We start from the raw sequence: 17,878 nt of genomic DNA on the forward strand, positions 1-17,878 counted from the left end.
GCAACCAAAAATGTCTGTGCTCGCTAAGAAATTCTGCATTTCCCCCTCGCTGGGCAGGGGCGGGCAGACATGCAGCTGGGAGCTGTTGTGGGGGTGTCGGGAGCTGCAAGTGGGGGGTGAAGAGTGGCCAGGCAGGACCGGGCAGAGGGGACCCTCTGCCAGCAGCTGCCACGGCTGTTTATCTGCAAGCCCTCGCCCCACACTGCAGCCCCCTGGGCAGAGGATAGCGGGGTCGGGGTTAGAGGCAGCCACGGCAGCATCTCTCCCCATCAGCCTGCTCCCACGCAAAGGCGGATGGGGGGCTCCGGGCACTCAGGGGTCTCTCTGGCTGCTGCAACCCCTCAAATCCACCCAGACCCATCCCAGGCCGGCCTTGGGAGCGCGGGGCAGATACAAATCGGTGATCCAGGGATGAAATTCAGGGTGCAGTGCTGCAGATGTCCACTAGCACGCACTCTGTGCATGCAAGTTTGCAGAGAGGCTGCACGGGCGGTGTTGGTCCCCCAGGACCCTGGCGCTGCTGCCCGGGGGGAGGGTTCCAGCCCCCGTGGGAGACCCGGTGGGTGCTCAGCGAGGCAGAACCTCCTCTGCAACCACTGCAGACCTGCTCCTCCAACCCTAACGGGTATCTCCGAAGCAGCCCAAGGCCAGCACCTCGGGGACAGTCACCCCACTTGCTCCTGCCCGCCACCAATGGGACCAACCTTGTCGGCCATGTCCCCAGCAGGTCCGGCTAATTCCTCCTCCCAGGTGGAGTCCTCGTAGTCTGAATCATCTGTAAAAGCAGAGGGAAGATGCTGGGAATCAACTGGAGTGGAGCGAGGGGTCCTGCCACCCCCTGCCACCCTTTTGCCTGTCCCTGCCTGCCTGGGGACGTGCCAGCGCTGGAGCCCAGCACAGAGGGTGCTGGCACAGCTGGTTTCCCCCTCACACTACCCTTGGCAAACAAGTGCTCTGTCGGTGAGACAACAGGGGGTTTATCAAGGAGTTTGGAGAAGAGCAGGGAAGGGCAAAGTCCCACCTGTGGCAGCTCCCAGCACCATCACGACCCTCCTGGCACCGCCGGGAGGGGACTTGGGTGCCACCAGCCCCGGCACCACAGCTTCATCCAGGCTCTCATGCCTCTGCCCAGGAGCTCCTGCTGCTGGGGGGATCCCTGGGGCTTTTCCTACAGCTTGTTTTTCAGGGTGGATTTCCCTCCCTCCCCCTCCATTCCTTATCAGCTGTCAGAGAGCCAGGAGAAGCAAGCGGCTCTCAGCCTGCGCATGCATGGGAAATAAGATCCCGGAGGACAGGAGAAAGGAGATGGTTCCTCCTTGCCCAGAACCCATGGCAGAAGAAATCCTGGCCAGCAAGCACCCATCCTGCAGGGACAAGTGACCCCAGACAGCTTGTCCTTTGCAGACACCCTCTTCCAAACCCTGATGGTAACCCAGACCAGATTTCTCCCCAAAATCCTCATCCAGAGGATGCTGTTTCAGTGCAGGGAGCCCCAGTGCTGGCAGCAGGGCAAGGATGCTCCCAGGCTTCGTGAGGATGAGGGGTGCAGGTAGGTGGGGACACAAGGGATTCCCCCCCCCTGCAGACCTTGCAGCACCTAGAGCTCGTTGGCTGTTGGCGCAGAGGACCAGCAGACCCATCAGGGCATGGAGCAGGAGCAGCTTTCCTCCCCACACCCCGCAGCAGAATAACCTCCCTGTCGATGGCTTCTCCTAGCTTTTGAAACACACCCCAGCTCCCAGTTAAACCAAATGCCATTTCCCGCATGGCTGCTGGCCATGCATAACCCGGGGCGGGCACCCAGCACCTCGCAGAGCCCTGCCCTTCCTTTTCCTTTCAGCAGAGCTAGTCAAGCTGGATTAACAAAATTAAATAAAGGAGCAGATAAAGGTTTGCTGTTACAGCAGAGGGTTTGCTGTTACAGAGCAGCAGCTGCTCCCAACCAGGGCTGCACCCGAGGCAATGCCTTGGAACCAGCAGGGCACCCTCCTCGGGGGTCCCCACCTCAGCAGCCCTCCCTGCAGCTGGTCAAGCCCTGGTGACCCCCCGAGGAGGAGGCTGGTGGGCGCAAAGAGCTGCCGAAAGCTCGGCAGGGAGCTGGGGGTCCCAGCACCAGAGCTGAGAGCTGCATCCTGCTCCTGCCGTGCTCCCCCAGCACCCTCCAGCCCCCTCCAGGGGCGGCTCAGGGACACCCGAACGCACATGCATTTAACAACTCCGCCGGGTTTATCCTTCCTCTGTGAACTGGCGCGGTTGCTTTCAGAGCCTGTGAAACCCTTTGCTCTCCCCCAAGAGAGGGTGCATCCAAACCCCCAGCCCAGATCTTGTACCCCCTGAAAATCCCCAGCCCAGAAGGCAAAGGAGGGGATGGAGGAAGGGGGGATCTATGGCACAGCGCTCCTGGGGAAGATTTGGGACAGGCTCAGGCTCAGCCCCCCTCATACTCACCGAACTCCGGCACGAAGGGGAGGTTGGCCTTGGAGGGCAGCTCCGGCAGCAGCGGGGCCGGTGGCTTCGTGCGGGGAAGGAGGGCTGGTGGGGACGGGGGGACACTGGCTGCTCTGTCAGGGACGGGGACCTCCTCTTTGGCAGGGCTGCTGCAGGAGAGAGGAGCAAGTGCTGCCTTACAGTGGCCCCAGACCTCCCCTGCCCTGCCTTCCAAACCCCGATGCACCCGCCGCCATCAGCAGGGGGTCCCAGAGTGCAAGAGGACCCCCAGCACCAGCTTTACTCCCCCCCAAAGGGATCAAATACCCCAAACCCCAGCAGAGCCGAGCCCCCAGATCAATTCCTGACAGCTTCCCACGGCAAAGACTTCAGCTTGCTTTTGGTTATACCAATGCTTTTCTAGCCTGAAAATATTTCCTGGCTTCCAGCCTCACTTCCCCGTCGCGGCTGCCACGGCTCAGGTTCCTTGTCTGGCTCTCCAGGACACCAGAAGCCGCCTACAGCCTTGAAGCCCACATCCTGGATCAGGTTGTTGGGTTTTTTCTCCTCTAACCTAAACAACGGCGGTGCCGCCTCCTCAGCTGGTTTGCAGCTGGCCACAGGGTCCCCCAGTGGGACCGGGGGTCCCAGGGATCCTACCAGGGTCCCAGCGGTGGGGTGGGCATGGGAGATGCAGGCCAGCTGCTGAGGCAGCAAGAAGCCCCCTGGAAATGGACTTTGGGGCTTCTTCTGGGTCAGTGAGCAGCACACCATGCCCCCAGACCCAAAACCTTGGCCAAGGGAGGAGAGGGACCCCGGGGGGCTGCTCTCCTGCCTGAAGATCCCTGGGCATCCAGGCTCGGCTGCTCCTGCCTTCCTGACAATTGCAGGCAGATGGGCAATAAATGGAAACCTCTGGAGCGATGGCATTTTGAAAGGCAGGAAATTAGAAGGAAGTTTCTTCAGGGTTTAAAAATACGAGGCACCTGATAGACCAGCCCCGAGGCCAGGGGGAAGGCAGGGGAGGCAGGCGGAGAGCCCGCTCCCACCCCGAACCCCTCGCAGCCCCACAGCCGGGTGGGCAAACCCCAGGGGACATGCACGCTGGCACCGAAGCCACCATCCCCATCCCTGACCCTGCCACCTCCCATTGCAACCCCAGCCAGAGCAGCCGGTGCAGGACCAATCCCACCGAGCACCAAACCCCGGCACAGCTGACAGTATCGCCCCACGGCCACGCTGCAGAAAGCTCAGCACCACCAAGGCTGCCACCAGCACCCAGCCAGCCCTGGGGACGGCCATCCCTGTCCCTGTCCCCGGTGACCCCCAGCCCCACGGCTAGTGCACGACAGCCTTCCCGGAGCTCAGGGCGAGCTGCCGAGAGGAAACTTCTCCCTCGGCTGCCTGCATGGAGCAGGGGAGGACAAGCGCTGGCTCTCCTCTGGGTCAGGCTGACCTCATTTCTCAGCAGCCATTTCCATGGGAACCAACCACAACCATCCATACATTAGGGAATGCTGGCAGGGAGGGCAGGGGAGTGCAGGCAGGGGAGCGTGGGCAGGAGAGGCAGGCATCGAGCTGTCCCTGCAGCCCAGGGCAGCAGCATCGCTCTCAGCACCACCAGGCAAGGGGCTGCTGGGGCCAGGGGCTGGCACCCACAGGTGCAGGGACCCAGGGACGAGGGGGTGACAGTGCACAAGCCACAGAGCCCCCAGCAAGAGCCCACATGGGGTCTGTATCCACACTAGCACCCAGGATGGCATTTGCTCCCCCACCCCCGGGACGAGGGGGCGTGCAGCACGAGCCCCAGGGCCAACCACGAGATGATGAGCACCTGGCTGTCCCGTTCTCTGCAGGCATGGCATGCTGCCCAAGGACAAACTCTGTCTCCTCTCTGGAGATATCTCAGGAGTGTTTGGGAGGAAACTTGTTTGTGCCCCTGCCCCAGCGCTGCCCAGCCCACCCCACCCCCCCAGCTCTGGGCCGGCAGGACGGGCAACTGCAGCACCCAGGTGCAGATAACACCCCAGTTCCCCAAAACACCCTCTCCGATGCTCTGCCCGCTCTCCAGGTCATCCCCTGCTAGTGGAACATCCTCGGGCCTCATGTGCCCCCCCCCACGTGGGGTAGCGGGGGTGCCACATCACTCCCCACGCCCCCAAAAAAAACTGTGCAGCTGTGCCCAAACAATGCCAATCCCGCTCCGGGCAGGGTCATGCTGGTGCAATATCTGCCATTACAGAAGTGCCAACCAGCGCCTTATCTGCTGTCCCCCTCCACACCAGCAACCACACAGCTGGGGGGGGTCAGGGGCTGATGTCCCACAGGCAACAGCACCCCAAAGCCAAACCTCTGCCAGGGCCACCACCACCTCCCTGGGCTCACCAGGTTGTGCTCAGCCCTGGCCAAACACAGAGAAGGACCCTTTTGCCATCACCTTCTTGGACATCACTCACTGCCCTTCTACACCCCAGCCCAGCTGCTTGGGGGGCTGCTCTGTGGGGACCACGGAGGTGCAGCAGGAAGCAAGGGGATACAGGTGGGGTGGCATCATCCCAGAAATGCCAGGCAGTGCCACGGCAGAGGCCGATGGCACTGCCGGGTCCCTCACCCTGCCTGGGGCTGCTTGCTGCCTGCACGGGCAGGGATGCTCCAGCGTTAGCCTGGATGCAGCAAGTATCACCTCCAGCGTGGGCAAGCACCATCCAGACATGGGCAAGCATCACCACAGATGTGGGCAAGCATCACCCCACTGCTTTAGGTCCCTGAGCAGCCCAGCAGCATCTTCCACATGCCCAGGGACCTCCATGCTCCCCAACCACAGGCAGCCTGGGGCAGGTCCCCAACCATCAGGGCAGGGGATGGTGTTTTGGGGTGGGCAGCAACTCCCCTGGGGCTGCGGGCTCCACCAGTCCCAGCCAGCGGGACTGAAGTCACTGAGGCTGGACACCCCATGGTCCCCAGGGGAACCCAAGGAGCCACAGCACAGGTGGCTCCTGGAGCTCACTGGCACGTGCCACTGGGCACGCAGAGCCGGCATCGGGGCTGGCCGGTGCCTGAGCCTGCACCGAACAGCCGCCACGGGGTGACTCACGCCTGCCTGCACCCGCCTGAATGCACCCCTTGTCTGCGCTGGCTCTCCTGCACCACGGCACCTCCTCCATCGCTGGCCCTGGCCAGGCTCCGGCCACAAACCAACGCGCTGCCTGTGCACGCACCCCTCACCGAGCCCCAGCACAGGGCTATACCCTGCCATATACATCCTCGATAGGAATGAAGCACGGCCTATACATCTGCTGTACACATCCTCTATGGGAACCAAGCACCAGCCTATACATCTCCTGCCATACACATCCTCCATAGGAACCAACCACCAGCCTAGACATCCCCTGCTATATACATCCTGTACAGGAACCAAGCACCAGCCCATACATTCCCTGCTGCACACATCTCTATAGGAACCAAGTATGTACCTGCACTGGAGTAATTCATCAATTTATCCACACCCTACTGTACAGATCCACAACAGTAATCAAGTGCTGGCACATACAGATCTACTGTAGTGGCAAGGTATAGAAACCTATATATACACACACAGAGCTGCTGTATACAGCCACTGCAGTCACTCAGTACTGTCACAAGTATTCTAAGGTATATTTATGCATCATTTATACGTGTAATGTATACGCCACACATGCACCAGTGCACTGAGAGCGCGAGGGCCCCGTGGGCAGCCCCGCTCCGGCACAGTCTGTGGGTCTCAGACGGGGGGGCTCAGCCAGGGGGCTCAGCTGTGGTGTCACCACAGAGGCCCTGGGGAGCCACAGCGGGGCCTGATGGACCCTCAGCCACCAGCACCCCCTGAGGATACGTCCCCGTCCCCTCCAACGCTGGGCACATCACCGCCAGCTTGAGCCAGGCCAGGTGTCCACTGGCCCTGGCATGCGGCTCAAGGGGGACATGTGCAGACCCCACAGCTGGTGGGCATGGCTGTGCCACCACTGAAACCCCCGGGGCAGCTCCGGCAGTGAATCCCAGCCCCAGAGCTCGCCCAGCAGGGCAGGAGGGAGCAGTGCCTCCCCGGTGCCACGCCGGGACTGGGCGCCGCCTGCTCCCTGCTGCTGCCCACAGGCCCCGGGGGTCCAGTGATGCTCACACCATGATCCAGCTGCTGTTTGAGCCACCCAAACTTTCAGCATCTGCAGAACCCTCTGGCAAGGTGCCTCCTGGCCCAGCTGCTCCTGAGGGAGCCCAGGCAGCTCCCACTCTCCCTGGCCCCCCAACCCAAGCTACCCACCGCGGCTGGGAGGAGGCGGCCAGCCCGGCTGCTCAGCTCCAGCGGGGGGTGGGGGCGGAACGGCTCCCCAGGCAGAGGGAAACAAAGCAAGCAAAGCGAGAAGCAGTGGAAGGGGACGCTGGCCGGGTGCGCTGGCGCAGGGGGGTCCCAGCCGCCCACCGTGGTGGCACACGGAAAGTGTGGTGATGCCACAGCTTTTCCTCTCCGCGGAAGCCAGCGCCGCCGGCAGCTGGCCTGCCAGCCACTTCTGCCCCAGCAAAGCCACCGTGCCGTGCCATGCCGTGCCGTGCCGTGCCAGCGCAGCTGGTGACCCACAGCCCTGCGCCACCGACCCAAGCCCTGGTGGACCCGGCGGCCCCGGGCGCGGGCAGGGGCGGGCGGCAGCCGGCCGAGCGCGAGGAGGCCCGGCCCGCACGTCGCGGCGGGCAGCGCTCGTTTCCCGTGCAAAACCCCCGGCAGCCCCGTCCGCCGCGTCCCGCACACGCGTTGCAGCCAGCGCGGGGGCAGCGGTGACAGCCCTACCTGGGCAGGCAGCCGGGGACCCCGGCAGGGTGGGATGCGGCAGCGTGGGGGGTGGCCGGCGAGGTGATGCCGGCGGGGAGCGGAGCTCGTCACCCCGAGCACTTCCTGCCCCGGCTCGCCCACGAGCAAAACTTCCTGAGCCGGCCGCGGCGCCGCACGGCCGCACCGGTCCAGTGCCGGGGCAGGGTGAAGAGTGGCTCGGGGGGGATTTTGAGGACCACCTCGGTGCAGAAATGCAGCGACGGGGACAGTCCCCGGGGCTGCTGGGACAAGGACGGCTTCAGCGGTGAGCCGGAGCCCGGAGCCCCCGCGGATGGGTGCCCCCCCCCGCCCCGCCAGCTGCCCGAGCCCCCTCCCCAGCTCCTGCTCCCTGGCTGCATCGGCGCCAGGTGGGGGGCAAAGCACGGGTCGGGGGGGCCACCTCTGCCCACCTCACCCAGGCAAGAACAGGGGTTCTGCAGCTGGGACAGAAGGACAGACAGCCGGGGGGGTACATCCACCAGCCCCCCCATTCCCATCCCATGCCCCTCGGGGCAGGGGGTCACATCCAGCACCACCCCCCCCAGGTGGCGCAGTGATGGGGAAAACACCCCCCTGCCCCGGGAGCGGGGTTCTGCCTCCCCTCGGGGACCAGCTGGGGTCCCCCCAGCTCAAGCAGCATGATCCTTGGTGGGATCCTGGGGGGTGCACGGCCGGGGGCAACTGCAGCATCACCCCCCAGGGAGGCCATGCAGCCCCACTCAGCATCCCAGGTGCAGCCACCACATCACCCCCTTCACCCCAGGAGATGCTTGCACCCAGGGGCGCCGTTCTCCCCCCGATTGCCAGAACCCTCCTCCTCCTCGGCTCTGCAGGATTTTGGGGTGCAGCATCCATGGCACGGTGTGGGGGAGGGGGATGCTCTGGCAGCTGCACCAAAACCAGCCTGGCCTTGGTACAGCAAACGCTGCGCTTACAGGGAGGTGCTGCGGCTCGGCCGGAGGGCGGGGGGGCACAGGGGGGACACACATGATGTGAAGGGAGGACTGCGAGCACTGCTCTCACCAAACCCCAGCTTGCTCTCGTGTCATCCGGCCACAGCAGCCACCTGCTCCCGGTCCCCCCGCCCCTCCCCCCCCGGCAGCTCGCTGCCCGATCCCACGGCGTGTGATGGGCTCCCCGGGCCTCCGCGGGGGGGGCGCGCAGGGCCCAGCACAAGCCAGGCTGGGGTGACCGGGTGGCCGCACCCACCCAACAACAAAATAAATATATCGCCCTCCCCCCGGGAGCCGCATCGAGACGCCGCAGCGCCTGGCACCCAGGGAACCTACGGCCAGGATGTGCCCCCCCCTCACGCTGCCTCCCCCCCCGCCCCCCGCCCGGAAAGAGGATGGGGACAAAGCTGGGGTGTCGCTGGGGGTGACACCCCGCCACCAGGACAGCGTGACACTAGAGGGCACCGCTGGCCCGGACACCAGCAGCCACAGCTCCTCCCGTCACCTCCCCACCCTGCTGGGGCCCCCCAGGAGATGTGCTGGGGACTGGGGGTACCCCCAGAATATGTGCTGGAGCTGGGGGCTGAAGGTACCCCCAGGGGATGTTCTGGAGCTGGGTGGGGTGGAACCCCAGGAGAACTGCTGAGGCTGGGGGGGCTGGGGGTACCCCCAAGGAGATGTGCTGGGGCTGGGGGAGCCTGGGGGTATCCCCAGGAGGTGTGCTGGGTCTGTGGGGGGACCCCAGGAAATCGGCTGGGGGTGATAGCGGGGTGTGGGTACCCCTAGAAGATGTGCTGGAGCTGGGGGAGGACCCCAGAAAATGGGATGGGAGGATGTAGGTACCCCCAGGCAACCCCTGCCATCCCCACATGCACCCACCCAAGGATCCCACCCCCATCACAGCAGCCTCCCCACCCCGGGGGACCCCACTGCCTCAGAGCACCCCCAGACTCAGCCCCCCTGCAGCCCCCTTACCTCCTGTGGGACATGGCTCTGGGGGGCAGCACAGGCGGGCGGGCAGGCGGCGGGGGGGCCTGCAGAGACTGGCATTTGGCTTCCAGCTGGTGACGCTTGGCTGGCAGCGGTGGCAGGGGGGGTCTCACCCTGCTTTCGGTCAGGGGCTTCTTGGTGAGGGCTGGCGGTGGCGAGGGCACCTTCGGGGCTGGGGGGTGGCTGGGGGACGGGGGCGGGGGCTTGGGGCTGCCACCCGTTAGCGAAGGGGAGAATTTGAGGGGGGGGCGGCAACCCACCCTGGGTGGGATGGGTGGGGGCAGCTGGGCGAAGCTCACAGCCCCCTCCGGCTCCAATAGTGGGGACCCACCAGGCACCGCCGGGCACCGGGATTCTGGCTGCTCCGGCTGCTCCGGCTGCTCCAGCTGCCCTGGCACCGTCACGGAGCTCACGCGAAAGATGTGGCGTTTCATGGGCACAGGTTTCCTGGCGGGGGGCTGGGGGGTCCCGGCTGGGGGGGTCACCTCAGCAAAGGCTTTCTGCAGTCCCAGGAGAATGCGACGGCGATGGCCAGGCAGCACCACGCCAAGGTGGGTGAGAGCCTCGTCTGTCAGCGCCCGACAGTCCCACACTGTCCACAGCTCGCTCTGCTGGAAGCTCTCCACATACTGGTCCAGGTGGAGGGCAGCCAGCCAGGTGGCCACCGGCAGAGACTCCCCCTCCTCCATGGCAGGGCCCCAGCCGCAGAGACCTCAAACCGCTCAGTGCATCCCCTGCGCCTGGCGAGGCTCAGGACAGCATCAGGACCTGGGGATGGAGACAACAGGGATGAGCCTGGGGTCAGGCTTGGTCCTAAACCATGCACCAGCCACAGCCCAGGGTCCCAAAACGTTTCCCAGTGAAGCTGCCCGGTTCTCAGAGCAGCTCCTCACCTCTGACCACCCTGTGCTCCCAGCAGGATCTGGCACCTGGACCCCTGAACCGAGGGGGGCTGCAGGGACCCAGGAATGCCGGAGGGTCCCAGTTTAGGCATCTAAGTGTAGATGCCATCCCCATCGAGGCTCGCCAGAGCCGCGGCCCTGGCGCACTCCCCAGCCACAGCATCACGCCGTGCATGGGGAGTGATATGTGGGGTGAGGGACAGGGCGGGGGGGGGTCCCACGCTGGCCACGAAGCCCCCGCGGCCAGACCCCAGAACAAGGAGGAGGCAGCAGAAGCCACTGGGACATAGCGGTGGCAGTGCTGAGGGGCAGCGGGGTGTCCCAGACACCTGGTGGGGGTGACGCCAGATTCTGGGGACAGGGGGCAGTTGCTGGCTGCTCCCCCAGATGCAGGTCCCTGTTCCAGCCCCTGTTTATATCAGCCTCGGGATCCGACCCTGTGCAGGAGTGCATGTGGCAGTGCCAGAGGATGCTGGGGCAATTATGGTCTAATCGATGGGAAGCGGAGGTGACGCATCAATATCTGCAGAACTGCTGCAGATGGGCAGGCAGCCCCCACCCCCACCCCGAGAGCCCCCTGCCCTCCCTGCTCCCAGCCTCTGCCTGAGCAAGCCAGGACGGAGAGACGGAGAGACGTGGACAGACAGATGTGTCTGGGAGGCAGCACCTCACCGGTGCCAGACAAAGCCTCTTCACATGGCAATGGGATGCTGAGAGGAGCTCCCAGGCCCTCTCCCAGGCTGTCCCCAGCCCAGTCAAACCCACAGGTCGCAAAATGTTGTCCCCTCAAGCCCCAAGAGAGCAAAAGCGATCGCAAACTCGCAGTGATTTGCAGCCTGCTTGGTCCTCAGTTGGTCTTAAATCTGGTTTGGGGGTGAGCTCAGGGCTTTCGGACAGGGGCCAGATCCTGATCACTGCATGCAAACACGGTCCTTGCTGCCCACTGTCCCCAGTCTGAGCAGTGACAAGGTGCTGCTGCTGGAGACCCCAACTCAAACCCCTCCTCGCAGCCCACGTGCCCACCATGGCATCACCCCTGGCTCCCAGCCTGGCCTTGCAGCCCCAGCTGTCCTCAGCAACCCTCTGCGTTGCTCCAGCACAGCACCCTGGAGTGCACCCACCTGGCAAAGCACCCTTGGGGCACCTGGAGGTTGGGTGGAGGGGGGACACAGGGGTTCACTCGGTGTGCCAGGTCTTGGCGGACTCTGGGAGGGCAGCAGGGCACCGGTGCCACACCATAGCCACCAGCAGGGATGAGCCCCCTTATCTCACCGAGCAGCAGGTACGGGACCCCCGACCTTTCCACAGCTCCCCCCCCCCCCCCCCAGCAGCCCAGCGGTCTGGGTGGGCACAGGAGCCCGGGCCAGGAGGCAGACCCCAGCTATGCCAGCGCACGGGCTGCACTCCTCGCGGCACTGCCGGTGACCCCAGAACACATCTTATTTTTGGTTTGCCAGAGGCTTTTTTAGACCCGCTAAATAGGAGCCAGAGGATTTCCTGGTGCTGTAAATAGGCCGACCATGAAATCTGCCCGTCAGAGTCACATTTTCTCTGACTCAGGCAGCTCCGGGCCCGGAGCCTGCCTGCAAGGGCTCAGCCTCTTCCCGGTGCTAACAGGGCACAGCCCAGCTCAGCAGACGCCCGTGGCACCGTAGGGTCCCCGCCGTGGGTCTCAGCCGGCAGCCCCCATGCCTCCAGACACAGGCATCCCGGCGTTGCCGCAGGGGTCTGGCTGCGGTGCCTCTTCCCTGGCACCTCCTGGCACAGTTTGGCTTTGCTTCAGGCTGCAAAAGCCACACGGCCATCTCCGGCTGAGGAAGGAGCAATGGGGACCCTGGGGCCAGCTGACCCCTGCAGTTCTGTGCTGGCTGCACCTGGGAAACCTGCAGCACCCAGGACCTTCTCACTAGTCCCAGTAATCCTAACCAGCAGCATAAAAATCCCTGAAACAGCATAAAAACCCCACACATGCAGACCAGCCCTTCCCCTCTCCCACCTCCACAGCTAAAAAAAACCCCAACCCATCTATTATTAAAAATAGACAAGTGATGGCGCTGGGTGACATTGCAGTCACAGGATGTCCGGTGCTGCCTGCACAGGCAGGCTCACCCCCTGGCCAGGCACGGTCTGTGGAGGAGCAAAGGGAAACACGGTGGCACCGGTGGGGGGGTCACACGTGTCACCCCTCCCAGCAAGGGTCACTGTGAGCATTACCCATTGCCACAGGTGACAGCAGCCTCAGCTCTGTGCTGAGACCATCAGAGCTGCGGGGAGCCAACCCACCTCCAGCAGCCAGGAATTTGGGATGTCAGGGGGTGGGCACAACATGAGCCCCCCTGCACTGCGGGCAGCCTGGCCAGGAGGAGAGGCATGCGCAGCAGTGGCACCGGTGGCACCGCCAGTTTGGCTTGGGCAGTGGGTGGGAAGCGGATGGGTTTGTGCTGTGCCGCTGGTGTGGGGCACCTCTTCCCATGCCCCCCCAGTTGGGACAAACCCTGTGCCACTGCGAGGGGCCACTGGCACTGCCCCAGCACCACACATGTGCCAACGAAGCTCTGGAGTGGCCGTGGAGACTCACTGCTGCTCAATGGGGACCGGGGACAAAGCTTCACCGAGGGATCCACTGGGTCCCCGGTGAGCTGGCCTGGCAGCTCACCGTCACTCCCCAGCCCTTCGCCCTCGCCAAGTAAATCATTCATGATGACCTTGCTGGGTTCCCTCCTCCAGTCATTAATCATTTAACCTCTGTCCAAAAAGAGACAAGGCAATTCCAGAAACAAAACCAACCCGGAGAGCCGCCGTAACCCAGCTGGCTGCTGGGGACCGGGGGGGTCACCCCAGCCCTGGCCCCCACCGCCCCTTTCGGCTCCCAAAGCCTCGCTGTGCTTACCCACCGCATTCCTCCCCGGGATTAGGCAACTCGGCCGAGGCTGTTTTGTAAGAGACTTAAAGGCTGTAAGAGTGGCGTGACGAGGGGCAGGCGAGGGCTGAAAACCGCCCCCGGGACCAGGCCAGCGATGGGCAGCTGCCCGCGAGCCGGGAGGGTGAGCTGGGGTGCCAAAACATGCCACAGGCTGGCAGTGGCCAGGGACAGACCCCGCCAGCCCCATCCCAAGCCCACACTGCCCTCGGGGTCCCCATGCTGGGGACAGAGGACCGAGGGGGGTCTGGGGATGGCCCCCATTGTCCCCATAGTCTGGACCAAGGGCTCAGCCACCCCCTCTGCTCTGAGAGGGGTACTGAGTGCTTTTCTGGGGGTTCCCACAGCCACCCCTTCCTCACCAGCCCCACTCAGATGCCCTCAACTTAGTAGAGGGTTTTGGATGCTCTTTTTCCCTGGTCACCTGCATGCAAGCCCTGGGAGAGCTGAGCATCACACTGAGCTCCTGGGGCTCCACCGCCACCAAGGGACCCTCTCCCTGTCGCTTCCATCTCCCTGCACCAGCATCCCCAGCCCCGGGAGACCCCCTGTGTCCAGGCTTCCTTTCCAAAGCAGAGTCAAGCAAGAAAACAGCTGTGCCCCCCGCTTCTCGCCCCACCTGGCACCCCAGCCCCACGTGTGTCAGCCGCCCAGAAGCACTAAGTAGCACTGCCAGCATGGAGAGGTGGCCCTGGCACACACCGACACAAACCAGCCACTCCGTTTGAGGCTCCCCCAGCACCGGGGCTGCAGCTTCCCTGCCTGAGGGTCTGTGCCGGGGTTACGTGGCACATCCCTACGGTACAGCAGGCACAGGCAGGAGACCCCGAGCCCCCGGTACTGCAGGGATGTGCCCATCCTCCGCCCACCACATCCCAACCGCCTGCTGTTGGGGCTGTGGGGCTCCCATCCTACAAAGCAGAGGAGGTGGCTCTAAGGGCAGCAGGAGCGTGCACGGCAGTAATGAGGGCCAGGCTCATCAGACTGAAGAGCTGCATGTGTGATGGGCAGCATGGTGGGCTCTGATTGAGGACGGCAGCCAAGCACGCTGCCTTCGCCGGCTCCGGCAAAGCCATGACCACCACAGGTGTGACTGCACACAGCCCTCCTGCACACTGGCAGCCCCACGGCACCCAGCTAAAATCATCATTACACCTAACGAGGTGCTGGGGAGTCAAGCAGATTGACCAGGGCCGGTCAGCGCGTTGGTGGCAGAGCTGAACCGAGTGGCTCCGGCAACAGCTGGGCTCATGGCAGCACTATCCCCGAGCACCAGCCAGCCAAACCGCGGTCAGCCAACAGCTCCTCCCTGCCTGTCCCTCCAAGGGCACCCAAGCTAGCAGCCACGAGTTGGAGGAAAACCAGCACAGCAACCCGTCAGGCATGCAGCACCAGCTTGATGAGTCTAATTCCCATCCCAATTCCTCCTCCAGTGCCGGCAGCCCAGCAGGCAGGGCAGGCAAACCCTGCCTACACCCCAGCATTCCCCTTTCCCAGGCCCTTGGGCTCGTTAATCAAGGAGAGCTAATCAAAGCGGGCAAAGCACAGTACCTCAGCTCAGCTGCGGGAGGTGGATGGGGCGAGGTGGCCAGCATGCCCGCAGCCCATGCCCGGCTCCCCGGCGGCTTGCGGAGGGGTCTCTGCCCGCCCAAGGACTTCCTCAAATGCTTCCTTGGTGATCGAGAACTTGCCGAAGAGCCGAGACGGGCGTTACGAGCCCGGCGCACGCACGGCGGGATGTGTTGCAATAACTGCTCACTCGCAGCTCACCACCGTGCTGCAAGAGCTTCACGGCCCCGGTAAAACCAGTAGTATCTCAGCACGCTAGAGGAGCCCCCACCACAGCCACCATGGGAGAGGAGGAAGCGGGACCCCTGTGCCGGGTGAGCCCCGGCTGATGGTGTGACAGGGCTGGGCCTTCGGCAAGAGAGGAAGGAAGAAACTGGGGGCGGGGGGGGTGGTCCCCGGAAAGCGGCGCGGCACGGCTGGCCGGCACTGCAGCAGGGACCGGGGCACCAAGGACGGGGTGTCCTGGGGCTAGCAGGACAAGCTGAGCCTTGGCCACCAGCAAAGAAGGGATGAGCCACCAGGTGGCTGCCACATCCCCACCACCCCAGGACCCCCGCGGACCCCACCGGGAGGGAAGTGAGCCCTCACCCCTGGGGATCCTGGTGGGCACCAAGGACACGGAGCCAGGTCGGGGAGGGCCCTGTGGGAATGAGGTTGGACATCGATGGGAAGGGGGCTACCCAGCCACCACGGTCCTGGCCACATTGGGCAACGAGCCTTGCACCGAGGTGATTTTTACCCCTTTCTGCCTCAATTAAGAAAGGATCCTGAGCTGGGACGGTGGCCGTCTGGGACTGGGCCAATGTCCCCAGTGTCCCGGGGGTCCCGGAGGGCGGACCCATCCTGGCAGAGGAGCCCACAACTGACTTGCCTGCAGCTGCCTCAGCCACTGATGCTCTTGGCTGGGAATTGAAAGCGCCGCATCCTCACACCGAAACTTGCCGGCACAAATCCTTGGCGAGCAGAGAATGCCCAAAAGCAGAAGCAGGGTCCTGGGACCGTACTGAGCCTTGGCTCCCGGCAGCACTGCACCCCACAGACCTCCCACCGAAACTACTCCGGCACTTCACCTCGGCAGAGTCCCATCAGTTCAGCAGCTGCAAAGGTCTCGCTTTGGGAAGACGAAGCTGTTTCATTTTCAAGATCTCACAGCTGAGCCCAAGCCAGTAAATACAACATGCAAATAAGATTCAAACGCACCGTGCTCCAGGCAGCATTCAGAAATCAAGTCAAATCTTGCAAAGTCATCAAAATCAAGGAGTGGAAAAGGTTCTTCAGAGCCTCTTCCACCTGCCAGCAATTCAAATCTCAAAGTGCTTCATGTTTACGCAGCCAGGACTGGCCCCCCAGCCTCACTGCAGGCTGCTGGGGCTGCTTTATAGCTCCTACACACCCTGCTTTCCTCCAAGGCCATCCCGGGCTGCCAAGATCCCGGCGGTGGGAACTGCCCAAAGGCAGCCATGCATGGAGGTGAGGGGTGTGCACGGCGCTGCGGGGGTGCACGGGGGTGCACGGGGGTGAGGGGGTGCGGGGGTGCGTGGCTGAAACTGGGGGGTGCCTGGCTGATACTGGGGGGTGCAGGGCAGCGTGGGGAGTGCAGGGCAGCTGAGGATGGGCTCGCCCGGTGCCCAGGGGCATTGCAGCAGCTGGGAGGGGAGAGCAGCAGGAGGGAAAGCCGTGAGCAGAGACCCTGTCCTGGCTGGGGGCAGTGGGATGGGGCAGCTCGGGGGGCGCTCCCCCTGCTCTGACGTACAGTGGGAGGAAGTCAGTGAGGAGGGTGATGAGGAGCGTGATCAGGAAGGCAATCAGGAAGGCATCAGGGACAAGGGGGCAGGGAAACAGGGGGTTCCTCATTTTCCCAAGGGCCCTCCTGTGTTTCCCTTCTCCCCCTGGAAGTAAAACCCAGGAAGGTGAAGTGTGCCCTGGGCTGTGGCACCCATGAGGGCACATGAGCTCTTGGCATCTGGGGCATTGCCGCCTGCCTTACAAAGCCAGCCAGAAAAGGGGCAAGTCCAGCATAAAATGGGGCAAATCCAGCAAAAAAAGGGGCAAAACTATCTGGCAACTGATGTCCCTGCCCAACTGAGCCCCGACTGGGATGCTCTCAGCTCCTGACACACTTTCTGGAAGCTGCCTGCAAAATAGGTCAGGAAACCGTACCCCACGTGCACAGCCCTCCCCCCCGGCAGCCCTGCTGGGCACAGCGCTGCCCCCCATCTCCTGAGGTCCTGTGATGGCGGGGGGGGACCGTGCTGAAAGAGGGGCTGCAGCTTGGGGGTGTCAGCACCTATCCTGGGGGGCACAGCACCTCCATTCTCCGTGGGAATCATCCACGGCACCCAGCACCCAGCATCAAAACCAAGTCGGCCCGTGTTTCACCTTCCCGAAAGCGGGAAGTGAAAGTCTCTTGGTAAAGTGCTGGACGGCTCCAGCTGTGGCTGGGGGGGCCCTTTGCCAGCTCTGCTGCGCTCCTGCCTCCTCTTCCTCCTCCTCTTGGTGCAGCCAACACCCACGGCACAGGCCCCGTTCCCTGGCAGGACCCCCCAAAACCCTCTGCCTGGAAAGAGCTGGCTCAGCAGGGTGCAGCAGCACCCCAACCCCATGCACAGCCCCCCCCAGCAGCCAGGGCATCCCCACGCACCCCCCGCCACCACGGCAACCCTGGCAAGCTGCAGCGTGTGGCTGTGGCCAGCAGGCACAGAGGGACGGGTACCCCCAACCGCATGCACCTGCTCCCCACCTTTGCAGAAGCCTTTCTGAACCACCATCCCCCCCCCTCACCTGCAGATTTGGGGTGTCCAAGTGCCATCCCGGCCACTTGCTGGGTGCCCAGAACCGGGGCAGCACTGCCTGCCTGCACCGCGGGTCAGCAGTGTGGGCAGGAGGAAGAGGAGGAGGAAGGCCATGCCAGGGGTGGGGGGCACAGCAGCACTTTCTCACCTGTCCCGGGCTGGGCAGGAAGCCCCATATTATTTTTAGACTATATTTTTTTGCCCTCAAGCGTGACATTCGTGCCATGCGGCAGGCAGCAAAGCGGAAGGGGAGACAGGCGAGGACCCACCCCAGCCACCCCCTGCCACATTCCACCTCCAGAGGCTTCTGGCTCTGCGTTTTAATGATTCCACAGCTCACATCCATCTGCAAAACCTCCCACAGCACTAACACCCCAATAGCCACAGGGTCCCCACAGCAGGACCCTCCCCAGAGCCACCTGCAGCCCCTGGCACCCGGTGACAGTGACCGCAACCCTCCCAAGCTGATGAAATGGGACTTGATT

At 63.8% G+C, this 17,878-nt stretch overlaps 1 protein-coding gene and 1 long non-coding RNA gene across 14 annotated transcripts in view; one reads left to right on the forward strand and one right to left on the reverse strand.

Moving 5' to 3' along the window:
* The window catches only part of ARAP1 (ArfGAP with RhoGAP domain, ankyrin repeat and PH domain 1), a 45,579-nt gene that overhangs the window by 23,878 nt on the left and 3,823 nt on the right, over positions 1–17,878 (reverse strand). For 2 of the 13 annotated variants that reach the window (XM_080376108.1, XM_080376107.1), the window contains exons 1-4: positions 14,584–14,891; positions 9,196–9,978; positions 2,449–2,597; positions 705–775 (exon numbers count right to left, since the gene is read on the reverse strand). In XM_080376108.1, the coding sequence (XP_080232234.1) occupies positions 705–775; positions 2,449–2,597; positions 9,196–9,899 (924 nt within the window). In that variant the 5' untranslated portion in view covers positions 9,900–9,978; positions 14,584–14,891. Of the gene's footprint in view, positions 1–704; positions 776–1,021; positions 1,871–2,448; positions 2,598–7,246; positions 7,485–9,195; positions 9,979–14,583; positions 14,900–17,878 lie in introns of those variants that run through there. The other 11 variants (XR_013926143.1, XR_013926144.1, XR_013926145.1 and 8 more) reach the window with 11 other exon arrangements.
* Positions 15,944–17,682, forward strand: LOC308059171. The gene is made up of 2 exons (XR_013926154.1): positions 15,944–16,071; positions 17,603–17,682. It is a non-coding gene; the product is annotated as an uncharacterized lncRNA (long non-coding RNA).

This window comes from Falco punctatus (assembly GCF_963210335.1).
Source record: "Falco punctatus genome assembly, chromosome: 2".
NCBI classification, from domain to species: domain Eukaryota; kingdom Metazoa; phylum Chordata; class Aves; order Falconiformes; family Falconidae; genus Falco; species Falco punctatus.